Here is a 12,500-nt window from a genome sequence, read left to right as displayed (position 1 = left end):
ACGACGGACCAAAATGTCAAGAAAGGGAAGCTTGTTGTTCTCTTCAATCTCGTGGGTGAAGTTGAGACAGGAGTTTGTTTTAAACTTGGAAATCAAGTTTACGACTTCTTCTTCCGCGTCAGCGCTAATAAAAATATCGTCCACGTACCTGGCGTAGATTTCTGGCTTTGGATGTTGCTGCTGCCAGAATATCTCTTCTTCTATATGTCCCATATAGAAATTGGCGAAGAGCACTCCCAGGGGTGACCCCATGGCAACGCCGTCGCTTTGTACGTACATATTGCCGTCGGGCCCATAGAAGGGAACTTCTTTGGTGCGTCAACAGGAACAACATTTAGCTACACAAAATTTAAAACTCTTTTACAAGGGTACTATGTCTTCAGCCTATAAGGATGACGAAAAAGCCCTCAGAAATATAATCTACAAAAATGTCACCCCTACCGACCTGGCTTTAAAAATTGACCTCGTCATCTACTACAAGACACGCAAGACATCCAACTTGGTCATAAAGAACAGCTGCCTACCCAAGACTAGTGATATGCAAGAGGTGAATACCGTGTACGAACACACATGCTCCAGTGGCAACTGCAGTCGCCCTAACTCCAAGTACATCGGCGTAACCACCACAACACTGTCGAAGAGGATCTCAGCCCATTTGCAGGACGGCGCCATAAGGAGGCATTACCTCTACGAACATGGGCTCGTACTCAAAAGGCACCACATGGAAAACAACACCACCATCATCGAGAGAAACAACGACACCAGACGACTAAGAATGACAGAAGCGGTGCTCATTTTCAACCAAAAGCCCGCTATCAACATCCAACAACAGCCCGAAATGTCTTTACCAACCAGAAGGCAGAGAATGATTCCCGTGCGCTGATTGGCTGACGCCCCGTCCGGGCACTGCCCGGTGATCCACTCCACACCGCTATATACCGTCCCACAGCCACTTCGATTCATTCTCCGTCATCAATTTGACCAGCCCACACCTCCTGAAGATGGCCAGTTAAGGCCGAAAGACGTCTCGAGAGATATACACCATGGACTTCAGCAATCTGCTTAAGAACCTGCTTCCAGACGACCGCACGTTGGTGCGCAACTTAGAAAAACATTTCTACAAGCATAATAATGCTATCGCAGCTGTTGACTTCAACAACGCATGCATATATATATATATATATATATATATATATATATATATATATATAAAACCATATATATGATGATATTTTGTTTCTCTTTAGTTTCACTGAACTCTCTCTAGCGTACCACTTTTTTCCTTGTCTGTATATCTCATATTTCTGTCTTCCCCACTTCCAGCATAAATTCAAGAACTACAAGATCGCTCATACTTATTGTACTCTGGTAATTCAAAGTTTCATTCAATTCAGGTCATTTAAGATTAAGTCCATTCTCGCAGGTGTATATTTCCTCTATATCTTGTTGCATCCTTAATCCGCTGGCTCAATATATTATTCATTGAAATGACCTGGTGATTTTTTTTTCTGAGTGAAAAATTGATCACCCTGACGAATACTACGTAAACGAGTTTTGATTCGCAGAACTTTAGCTGCTCCAGATACTACACCGGGTCGGAAGCTGTGTGGACGCGTCGTTGTGGTGCCTCAACGCATGGTGATCACAAACCACAACGTGACTGATTAAGTGGGCCCTACACGATCAATATTATTTCGAGATATTGTATACTGTAGGAAGCTCTGTGGCCGTACGGGTTGGGGCGTTGTTACTCCCGGCGAAGGTCGAGGGGATGGAGTTTCGAACCCTGCCACAGGCGAAGTTGAACCAAGGACATGTTTATTAAATTACACGCTACAAGTCCTCTGTAAGGGGCACCTTTCTAGCCTCGCGATTGGAGGGAGTTTGTGACGTTAAACCATATCATCATCATCACCGTATTGTACAATTATTATTGACGGTGTAGGGATGGTACTGAAGAATGACACAATATACTGAAGACATCAAATGCACAGGCCAAACACGTCTGCCTCTTCAATATCATCCCTATACCGTCAATAATACTGTACAATACGGAATATTGCGCAATAACATTGATCGTGTAGGTCCCATTTTACGTTCAGTGGTACCATGTACTTTCGCTATTTTTCTTATCAAGACTAGTTTTTCCATTTTCTCAAATACTTAAGTGTTTAACATCAAATACTTCAGTGTTCAATGTTAACTATAAGTGATTTGTGTAAGGGGATAGTAAAACGCCTTGTTATGGTCATACAATGATTTCATATGAAGAACTGGATTACATGTGATAAATTTGGAGTGTAAGAAATATACCTAAACTGTAATTTGCTGGATGTATTATGTATCACAATATTTTGCCCCAAGACGAATCAATAATTATGTATATAATAGTGTACAGAATGAAACTTCTTTCCCTGCGTCTTTCAAAAGATCTGTTGATATATCATCTTGCCCAATTGTTTTTCCTCGTTCCATATTTTTAGAGTACATTCTACTTCTTCCTTTGTTACTTCTGGTACTAACGTCTACAGATGTATTTACTGACTCAACTAGTCTTTTACGAGTAAAGCTCTTGGTAAAATTTTTCTAATCTTTTTACCATTCTGTTTCTGGATTTAATTATTTCTCCATATTTATTGATTGGTTGTACATGCGTACATACATATACCAAGCATTTTTTTTTTCTCTTAAAAGGGAGGTAGCGAAAATCAAAAGGCATAAATCCACTCCCACCTATTTCATCTCCACATACTCCACTCCCATTCACCACCCCTCCCTCCCTCAATTCTTGGCTCCTACTTGGTGATGGGTCATCCCTGCATCTCGCCCATTGCCCTGGGTCAGATGCAATGTAGCAAGACACAGCACATCTACAGCAAGGCTGCTTCATTTCATCGGCGATTGAATGACTGATTGCACAGAGTGAAAAGGTCGTATCGAATAAAAAACTTTTTGAATTATTCATTTTACTTTCGCAAGCGCAGTAAAATACTCATTTAACTTTTTTATTTATGACTATCCTAGTATGAATTATAATTTACTTAATCTTCCTAACACAGGTTAAGATATGAGACACCTGGAATACAGTAATGCAGAGAGAGTCTTTTTCCTTTCCCCTCAGATTGCTCTGCCCACCCTCCCTCATCCATCCACCCACCCTATAATATAGCTGCTACTATCTCACGACAAAGACAGACACACCAACAAGCACACACACACACACGCCCGCACACATGCACCATGCAAGAGGATCCTCCGTGTCTACAGCTCTGAGTCGTGGTAAGTCTGCTGCTCGAAGTTGCTTGTGTCCTTCCGGTGGGCTCTGACAAAACAAATTGATAGCATAAGTTACAGTTTCTGGCAAAATATGCTGTTGTATTTTATTCTTACCAGCTTCGGGGTTAGCCTAGGGCCTGTCCCTAAATTACAGTTTCTGTTTTTTTTTTTTTTTTTTTTTTTTTTTTTATATGCCAAATTCAGGGTAGGTTTAGGGCCTGTCCTTAAGTTACAGTTTCTTGCAAAATATAATTTTTTCGCCAACTTAAGGGTAGGCTCGTCCTTAAGTTACAGTTTCTTGCAAAATATGTTGTTTTTTCACTAACCTCAGAGTAGGCCTATGACCTGTCCTTCTGTTACATTTTTTTCACCAAAATATGTTAGACGAGAAGTTGTAAATTATATATGTAATCTATAAATCTATCAATCAGACAATATTTACAGATGCCCTTAATACAGTTCTTAGCAAAATAAGAACATAAGAACATAAGAATAAAGGAGACTGCAAGAGACCATAAGGCCTACACTAAGCAGCTCCGTATCCATCACCACCTGTCATCCCCATCCATAAAGTTGTCTAATCGTTTTTTAAAACAACTGATTTCAGCGCTTACTACATGGTTATTAAGTTTATTCCATTCATCGACCACCCTTTCAGTAAACCAATTCTTGCCTATTTCCTTCTTAAATCTAAATTTGTCCAGTTTATACCTATTACTGCGAGTCCTGCCCTGTTGTTTTATTATGATGACCTTGTTTGCATCACCCTTGTTATAACCTTTGATCCACTTGAGCACTTCTATTAGATCACACCCGCACTCTGCGTCTTTCCAGAGAGTGTAAGTTAAGGTGCCTAAGCCTCTCTTCGTAAGGCAAATTTCTGAGTCTATGTATCATTTTGGTCATTCTTCTCTGTACTGATTCTAGTGAATTGATGTCCATTCTGTAGGACGGAGACCAAAACTGTACCGCATATTCAAGGATGGGTCTAACTATCGCTAGATAGAGTTTAATAATTACCTCTGCACTTCTATTCGTTATCGTCCTAGCAATGAAACCTAATGCTGTGTTAGCTTTATTTCTGGCGCTAATGCACTGTTTCCTGGTTTTAAGGTCCGGACTCACCAGAACTCCCAAGTCCCTCTCGCACTAAGATTTGTCTAAAAACGTGTTATCTAAGCTGTATCTATTTTCGGGGTTGTGTAGCCCTACGTTTAACACGCTACACTTAGAGATATTGAAGTTCAATTGCCATTTCACCGACCATGTTAACAATTTATTAAGATCATCCTGCAAAATCTCTGCGTCGTATCCTGACCTAATTAGGCGTCCTATTATAGTGTCGTCCGCAAACTTACTAACATCACTATTTATCCCATCGTCTAAGTCGTTTATGTACATAATGAACAATAAGGGACCCAAAACCGAGCCCTGGGGTACCCCGCCTAGATTTTATTCCATTTATGGTGACCCGCTGTTTTCTGTTACTGATCCAAGCTCTAATCCATTCTAACGCTTTTCCTCCTATGCCATGGGCTTTGATTTTATAGTCTCTGGTGTGGCACCTTGTCGAACGCTTTGCTAAAGTCCAGGTAAATCACATCGTAATTATCATTGTTATCTGACGCCTTATATACTTTAGTGTAAAAGGATAGAAGGTTAGTCACACATGACTTACCCTTGGAGAGACCATGCTGTGAATCACGAATTAAATTATGTCCTCCGATGTGTTCTCTGAGTCTATTTACTATTACTGATTCAAGCATTTTTCCTATAACCGATGTAAAACTGATTGGCCTGTAGTTGTATATAGACGATCTATCTCTCTTCTTAAAAACAGGAACAACGTTTGCCCGCCACCAAGCAGTTAGCACAAAACCAGTGTCTACCGATTTATTGAATAGTTCAGTTAACTAGTCGTAGATTTCAAATTGACACTCCTTAAGCATTCTTGGAAAAATTTCGTCTGGAACCGGAGATTTTGTAGCTTTAAGTCTTTCAATCTGCTTAACTACTTCTTCTTTACTAATGCTGATATTAGATAGATTAATTTCTTCATCCCCCCTGAAAATCAGATCGCAGTCAGGTACTTTAACCTCTCGTTAGTAAACACCGATAGAAAATAATTGTTAAACTCCTCACTCATTTTTGCCTCAGATTCTATCATGACATTTTCATCGTTTTTAATTGGTCCTATTCTTTCTTTATTTTTTGTTCTATAGAGGTGAAAGAAACCCTTTGGGTTGGATTTTGCTTGACTGGCAACCTTAATTTCATGATTACGTTTCGGTGTACGTGTATTCCTTTTAACCAGCTTTGCCATTTCGTTATATCTTGATGTAAGGTGTGATTCCCCGTTTTTTATTTTTACGTAAAGTCCTCTTTTCATTCCGATCTCATGTTTTAATCTGTCCGTCATCCATTTGGGAGTATAACTATTTTTCCGTATTGACTTTAGCGGATAAATGTGTTTTGTACATTAATAATTAGATCAGTTAGATTGCTATACATTTCATCCAAATCGCTGACCTGTCTGTTGAGCCCTCGCCTCCAAATGACCTGACCCAAGGTATGCATATTACCCTCCGTGACCCGACCCCTAGTCATGACCTGACCCTCGGTCACGCACCAAGACCCGACAATGTTCGAAACGTCCGCATGACATTTCGTATTCAGTTTCAAATAGGTTTTTATATTGTCAAAGTTTGCTTTCCTGAAGTCTGGTACTTGGACGTTATTAGTACTTTTTAATTTTCCCATACATACATAAACCAAGGCTTTTTCCCCCTTACAAGGGAGGTAGCCAAAAAGGAAAAGGCATAAAATAATTCCCACCCATTCCATCCCTGAATACACTCCACACCCCTCCACCCTCCCTCTTATCTTATCACATAACATTAAATCTTATTTCTTGGTGATCACTAGAGCCTAGACTATCTCCCACTATTACGCTGCTAATTTGGTGCTCATTATTAGTTAAAATTAAGTCCAGGGTATTTTGTCCCCTCGTAGGATCGGTAATCACTTGTTTTAGGAAACTATCCTGCACCAAATTTAGGAATTTCTTCACTTCATGATCTATCAAAGTTTCCCAAGCGAGATAATGATGAACTTGTAAAATGTATATATAATCTATAAATTTACCAAATCATCAACCTATCAATCAGGCAATGTTTACAGAGGATCTTGAAACATGATAAAAAAGATGTACAATACAAGTAATGCTTCATGACCCAGTTTAACGTGGTGAAACTCCCCCTATCGGGAGGTTAGGATGGTGCCCCATTGTAGCGTGGAATGTAATGAACTATGCTCTTGGTTCAACTTGTTACTGACAATAAGGTTCGACCCGCCGTTACCTCGACCTCCGTCGCAAGTAGCGACGCTCTAACCCGCTTGGCCAGCGAACATCCTGACGATTCATACCAATTACTATAACAACTAGCGACGCTCTAAAGGACCTTTTAGACAGTCAAACGGTTTGTGTGCTTGAAGTGATGTCTGCACGTGTGAATGGGGGTATTTGGTTGTCAAATATGTTTGACAAGTGTGTTTGACAACCAAATGTCCCATTCACACGGTCAAACATCACTTCAAACAATTATTTGACAAACCGTTACAACGTGTAAATGGCCCCTTAACAATTTATGCCCATAATCATAACAACACATTGTCATCTCAGATAAGATACTTCGGATAAGATACTTACAACACAATTTCGACATTGTCCAATGCCCACTGGTCAATGCCCAGGCCATCATGATCTGGCTGCCACCATCTCAACCTCACGCCCACCTCACGTGCCTCAGGCGGGAGACTGTAGGCCACACGCCTTGCCTAAACAAAAATTGACTATATAGTAGCCTTCACATAAGAGAAAAGTGGTTGATTTATGTCCATTGACAGATATTCTCTTTGGAACTACCCCTAGTGGTGATTCAACTCTACTCATATCTAATCCTCTCTTCGTTGGTTCATTATTTTTTTTCCTCTTTACTTTCCTTCATTTCGTGCTGAAAATATACTTTTCCAAAAACTGGATTTGATACCTTGCCGGTCACTCGAAAACACAACCCTACATCCCGAAAAACAAGGCTATTTCCTGATCCAATCGACATATGTGTATACAAGCATATGGGCACTCAAATGAATGTACAAAATACAAAAGTGCATGTAACTACAGGTGCAAGCGCTGCCCACGCCCTCTTGAAGTCTCACCTTCTTGAAGTCAAGTGGGTCATGCAAGCTGATTGTGGTCCAAGTCACACCGTTGTCCGGCGTAAACTGAAGAACTACACCCTTGTCTGGAACCCTCTGAGGGTCCCGGAGGTCGATTCTGCATGAGGGGGTGTTGTCGTGGCTCCCAATCCGCAGCACAAACATGAGTTTGCTGTAGTGAAAAAAAAAATCATTATGGTGAGACAAGATTGATGGAGTAGAAGATAGGGCGTGAAATATTTTTCTGTCCATGTGTGATGGTTATTTGAGTTATATGAAGGTCAGGTCAGTCATATATATTACAATAAACACTTGTGTACTCTGCAGACCCTCAGAGGAACCCAAGTTCAAAGCTCGCGATGGCTGGACCTGATTGTTTGAATTACATCACTGTTACTAACAGTTTGTCCTATTCTCCCCGTCTTCTCCTTTCATGCATGGGAGGACGGAGAGGGGGGTCGCCGATTTAATTAACCCATTCAACTCCGATGGCAAGATGTCTTGTCATTTGGTCAAATAAAACAAAAAATCATAAAACACCAAAATGTTTGATCAAACATTTTGGTGTTTTATGATTTTTTGTTTTATTTGACCAAATGACAAGACATCTTTTCATCGGAGTTTAATGGGTTAAGCGGCCTTGTTGTGGATGTGCTGTGTCTTGCGACACTGCTTCTGACCCAGGGCAGTGGACAAGGTGCAGGGATGACCCGTCATCCAGGAGGTGCTAAGATGAGAAGAAGGGTGGAGGGGTGTGGAGTGTTTTCAGGGATGGAATGGGTGGAAATGATTTTATGCCTTTCCCTTTTTGACTACCTCCCTTGTAAGGGGGAAAAGACTTGGTATATGTATGTATGTATGTATGTATATATATATATATATATATATATAATATATAATTGAATTTCTGCGAAGTAGGGACACCATATTTACAGTATTTATTTAACGTGTATTTGGACTTTTAAAACCCTCCCTGTGCTGTTAACAACCCACCCATTACAGTACTCTATTAATAGCAAGGTCAACTGTTAAGCAATAACATTTATAATTAATACAAAAATTAAAGATTGTTACTGTACTCAACACGAAAGAAGTTGAAGTGAAATTTGGATGATGATGGTGATGAATTTGCTGCGCATTAGAAATGATGATGATGAAGCTGATAATGACTTCTACTGTGCAGACGGCGGTGCCCTTTCCTGGGACACCTCTTCAACTTCTTCCGAAGGTGCAACCGTAGTAGTAGCAGCAGGAACTGGTTCTTTTTTGCGAGGCTGCAAAAATATTGTGATAGGAAGTTGCTGCCGCTGCTTCTTTTTCCGTTCAAAGAGCATCTTGTAGGGATTCATGGCTTCGTCGACCTTGTTGTAAAATTGCACAGAACAAACCATATCGTCGTCCCATTCCTGTGACCCCTCTTTCAATTCTTTAGCCAGGTTGCAGAGCTTGGCCAGCCGTTTCAAAGTCAAGCCAGTTTGTTCGACAACTTCCGTTTCTTGCTGCGTTTCTTCTTCTTCTTCTTCTTCGCTAGTCAGCATCTTCGTTATCCACGCCTTTGGATTGTGCATCCAATGTACGGGTAGCATATTCTTGTTTTTGTTTTTTAAAGCCCTTGGGTTTTTAGACTTGTGACCAAGTCCTGGATTTAGCAAAAATCCCGCAGCACTGCCACACATCACGAGGGTTACACAATCCTTGTATGCTTTAATGCCAGAGACTTTTGCTTCCACTTTGAACAGGAAAGTTCGCGACGGCATTCTTTTCAAAAGAAAAAACAAACCGTCTCGTCCATATTAAAAACTTACTCGGGCTTATATCCACCTTCGGAGATAATCTTCTTGAAAGTTTCATTCACGTATGTTTCAGCAGCGCTCGTGTCAGCAGAAGCAGCCTCGCCATGCAGGGAAACGCATTTTAGGCCGAAGCGTTTCTGAAACTTAGCAAACCACCTTTTGCTAGCAGAAAAAGGGCGTTTTTTAGGTTGTAAATCACTGGACGTCCCTGGTTGCGGATCTTCTACGTCGTCTTCGTCTTCTTCCTCTTCTTCGTGGTCGCCACTGTCGTCCTCAGGTTTCTTAGCAGCGAATGTTTCGTACAGGCTCCTAGCCTTTGTTTGGATGATGTTCGTATTCAAGGCTATGTTCTTCTTTCGGCAGTCGGCTATCCATGTGGCCAAAGCAGCTTCCATACGGATGATAGTTTTATAACGAATCGTAACCACTCTCTTCGCCGACTTATTAAAGGTGATGGCAGCCGTCTTCCTAATGTTAGCCTCGTCCTTCTTGATGTAGCGAACGGTGGATTCGTTCACGCTAAAATGGTGGGCTACGGCGGCGAAAGTTCTCCCTTCCTTCAACCTATCCAGAAGTTTCACCTTCTCAGCGATCGTCATCATTCTTTGTTTGCGTTTAGGCTCAGTACCAGCCTTGGAAGAAGCAGCACGCTTGGGAGCCAGTGCAGGGGATGAGAATTTAAAGTTCAACGCAAAGAAACAAAAAATTCACACACAGCACAGCGTAAAGTAGTACAGTAACCCGTTCGGCGAGAAAGCTTGAAGCGAAATGGCCGCGAGAGAGAGACAAGGGAAGATGCTCCGGATCAGAGCATTGGTCAAAGCACTAATCACAGGCCAGATTACAAAATAAAAAGCTGTGATTCGTCGTCTCTCTTCATTGCACTAATCACAGCCCGTCTTAAAACGCACTTCGTCACCGAGTTGGCACGCTTTGCGTTTTCTCAACAACAGGATACACGGGTACTGTATGCACATCGCATTCTAGATGGTTCTTTTTTGTGATGTGAGTTACAAGCTTAAATTCCCCTGTATGTGTTTTTTTGCTATTTCACGCTTGTTTTGATGAGTGGAAAAAATGGAGGAGAAATAAGGAAGGATGAAGTGAAGACAGTTGTTAAGATGATAAAAGCAGGTAAGGCACCTGGTCTGGATGGATGCCATGCATAATGTCTAAAAAAAAAAAGGAGGTACAGTGATGGTGGACTGGATGGTGAGGTTATTTAATGTTTGCTGGAGAGAGGGTAGAGTGCCAGAGGACTGGAAGAGTGCCTGTATAGTTCCACTTTACAAGGGAAAAGGGGACAAGTGTGAATGTAGTAGTTTCAGAGGGATTAGTTTGTTAAGTGTAGTTGGGAAGGCTTATGGGAGGATCTTGATTGAGAGGATTAGGAGAGGAACAGAGGGAGTGATTGGTGAGGAACAGTGTGGATTTAGGACGGGTAGAGGTTGTGTAGATCAGATCTTTGTGGTAAGATAGATATGTGAGAAAGCTATAGGAAAGGGGAAGGATGTTTTTGGGGCTTTTATGGATCTGGAAAAGGCTTACGATAGGGTAGACAGAAAGGCACTGTGGGAGGTTTTGCGGATATATGGGATAAGAGGAAAGCTTCTAGGAGCTGTCAAGAGTTTTTATGAGAGCAGTAGAACTTGTGTCAGGATTAGAAATGGAGAGAGTGAGTGGTTCGAGGTAAAGGTGGGACTTCGTCAAGGATGCGTTATGTCGCCCTGGCTGTTTAACTTATACATGGATGGGGTAGTGCGAGAGGTAAATGCAAGGGTAATGGGTCAGGGATTGGAGATGGTTAAAGAAAATGGAGAAAAGTGGGAGGTGAGTCAGCTGTTGTTTGCTGACGACACTGCGCTTGTGGCAGGATCGGAGGAGGGATTGAGGAAGTTAGTGACAGAGTTTGGGAGAGTATGTGATAGAAGAAAGCTAAAGATAAATGTGGGTAAAAGTAAGGTGATGAGATGTACAAGGGGTGAAAGTGGCAGTAGACTGGAAGTGAGCATTAAGGGAGAGCGACTGGGGGAAGTGGATAGTTTTAGATACTTGTGTGCAAATGTGGCAGGAAAAGGTGGAGTGAAGGTGAGTAAATGCCTTGGTGGATTAAAAAGTGTAATGAGGAGTAGACATTTGGGAATGGATGCTAAGAGGAGACTATATGAAGGAGTGATTGTGCCGACAGCACTGTATGGGGCAGAAACATGGAACATAAGAGAAGAAGAGAGAAGGAGTTTGAATGTGTTTGAGATGAGGTGTCTGAGAAGTATGATGGGGGTAACTAGGCTAGATAGAGTGAGAAATGAGGAGTTGAGGAGGAGAACAGGGGTGGAAAGGGAGTTGGGAGATAGGGTTGATGAAAGAGTATTAGGATGGTTTGGACACATGGAAAGAATGAGTGAAGAAAGACTAGTAAAAGAGGTATGGAAGGCAGATGTGGAGGGAGTGAACATGAGGGGACGTCCTAGGATGAGGTGGATGGATGGGGTGAAGGGGGCTTTGGGGAAGAGGGGAATGTCTGTTGAGGAAGGACGGGAGAGAACAGAAGACAGGGGTGAATGGAGAATGGTTGTATGTGGATGATGTTGTGATGCATGAGGTGGAATGGGTGGGGGTATGGGGGATGAGGTAGTATGTGTGAGCAAAATTTGACGCAGCACGAAGGGATTTCTCCCCGTCTTCTCCTTTTATGCATGGGGGGACGGAGAGGGGGGGTCGCCGATTTGATGAAGCGGTCTTGCTGTGGATGTGCTGTGTCTTGCGACACTGTTTCTGACCCAGGGCGGTGGACAAGGTGCAGGGATGACCCGTCATCCAGGAGGTGCTAAGATAAGAGGGAGGGTGGAGGGTGTGGAGTGTATTCAGGGATGGAATGGGTGGGAATGATTTTATGCCTTGTCTTTTTTGGCTACCTCCCTTGTATGGGGGAAAAAGCCTTGGTATATGTATGTATGTTGTTGTTCCTAGACTAGGAAATAATATATATTATTAATATTTTAATGGATTTAATGAAAAATTTTAAATGTTCATATGTCGTGATTTTTCTAGAATTTTCCAGAAACTCCGCGATATATTTTTCATATATATATTTTAAAAATCCGCGAAGTCGTGCATCCGCGATAGTTGAACCGCGAAGTAGCGAGGGATCACTGTCTATGTATATATATATATATATATATATATATATATATATATATATATATATATATA

At 41.6% G+C, this 12,500-nt stretch overlaps 1 protein-coding gene across 2 annotated transcripts in view; it reads right to left on the bottom strand.

The window, feature by feature from the left end:
* Positions 1–2,248: 2,248 nt before the first annotated feature.
* The window catches only part of LOC143027596 (reelin-like), a 181,808-nt gene continuing 171,556 nt past the window's right edge, over positions 2,249–12,500 (bottom strand). For both annotated transcript variants that reach the window (XM_076188935.1, XM_076188936.1), the window contains exons 62-64: positions 7,495–7,666; positions 6,986–7,113; positions 2,249–3,322 (exon numbers count right to left, since the gene is read on the bottom strand). In XM_076188935.1, coding sequence (XP_076045050.1) covers positions 3,262–3,322; positions 6,986–7,113; positions 7,495–7,666 — 361 coding nt within the window. In that variant the 3' untranslated portion in view covers positions 2,249–3,261. The remainder of the gene's footprint in view (positions 3,323–6,985; positions 7,114–7,494; positions 7,667–12,500) is intronic.

Source organism: Oratosquilla oratoria, chromosome 8 (genome assembly GCF_046742065.1).
Source record: "Oratosquilla oratoria isolate Oo_2021 chromosome 8, ASM4674206v1, whole genome shotgun sequence".
Classification (NCBI taxonomy): domain Eukaryota; kingdom Metazoa; phylum Arthropoda; class Malacostraca; order Stomatopoda; family Squillidae; genus Oratosquilla; species Oratosquilla oratoria.
This window is presented reverse-complemented; position numbering and strand designations above follow the sequence as displayed.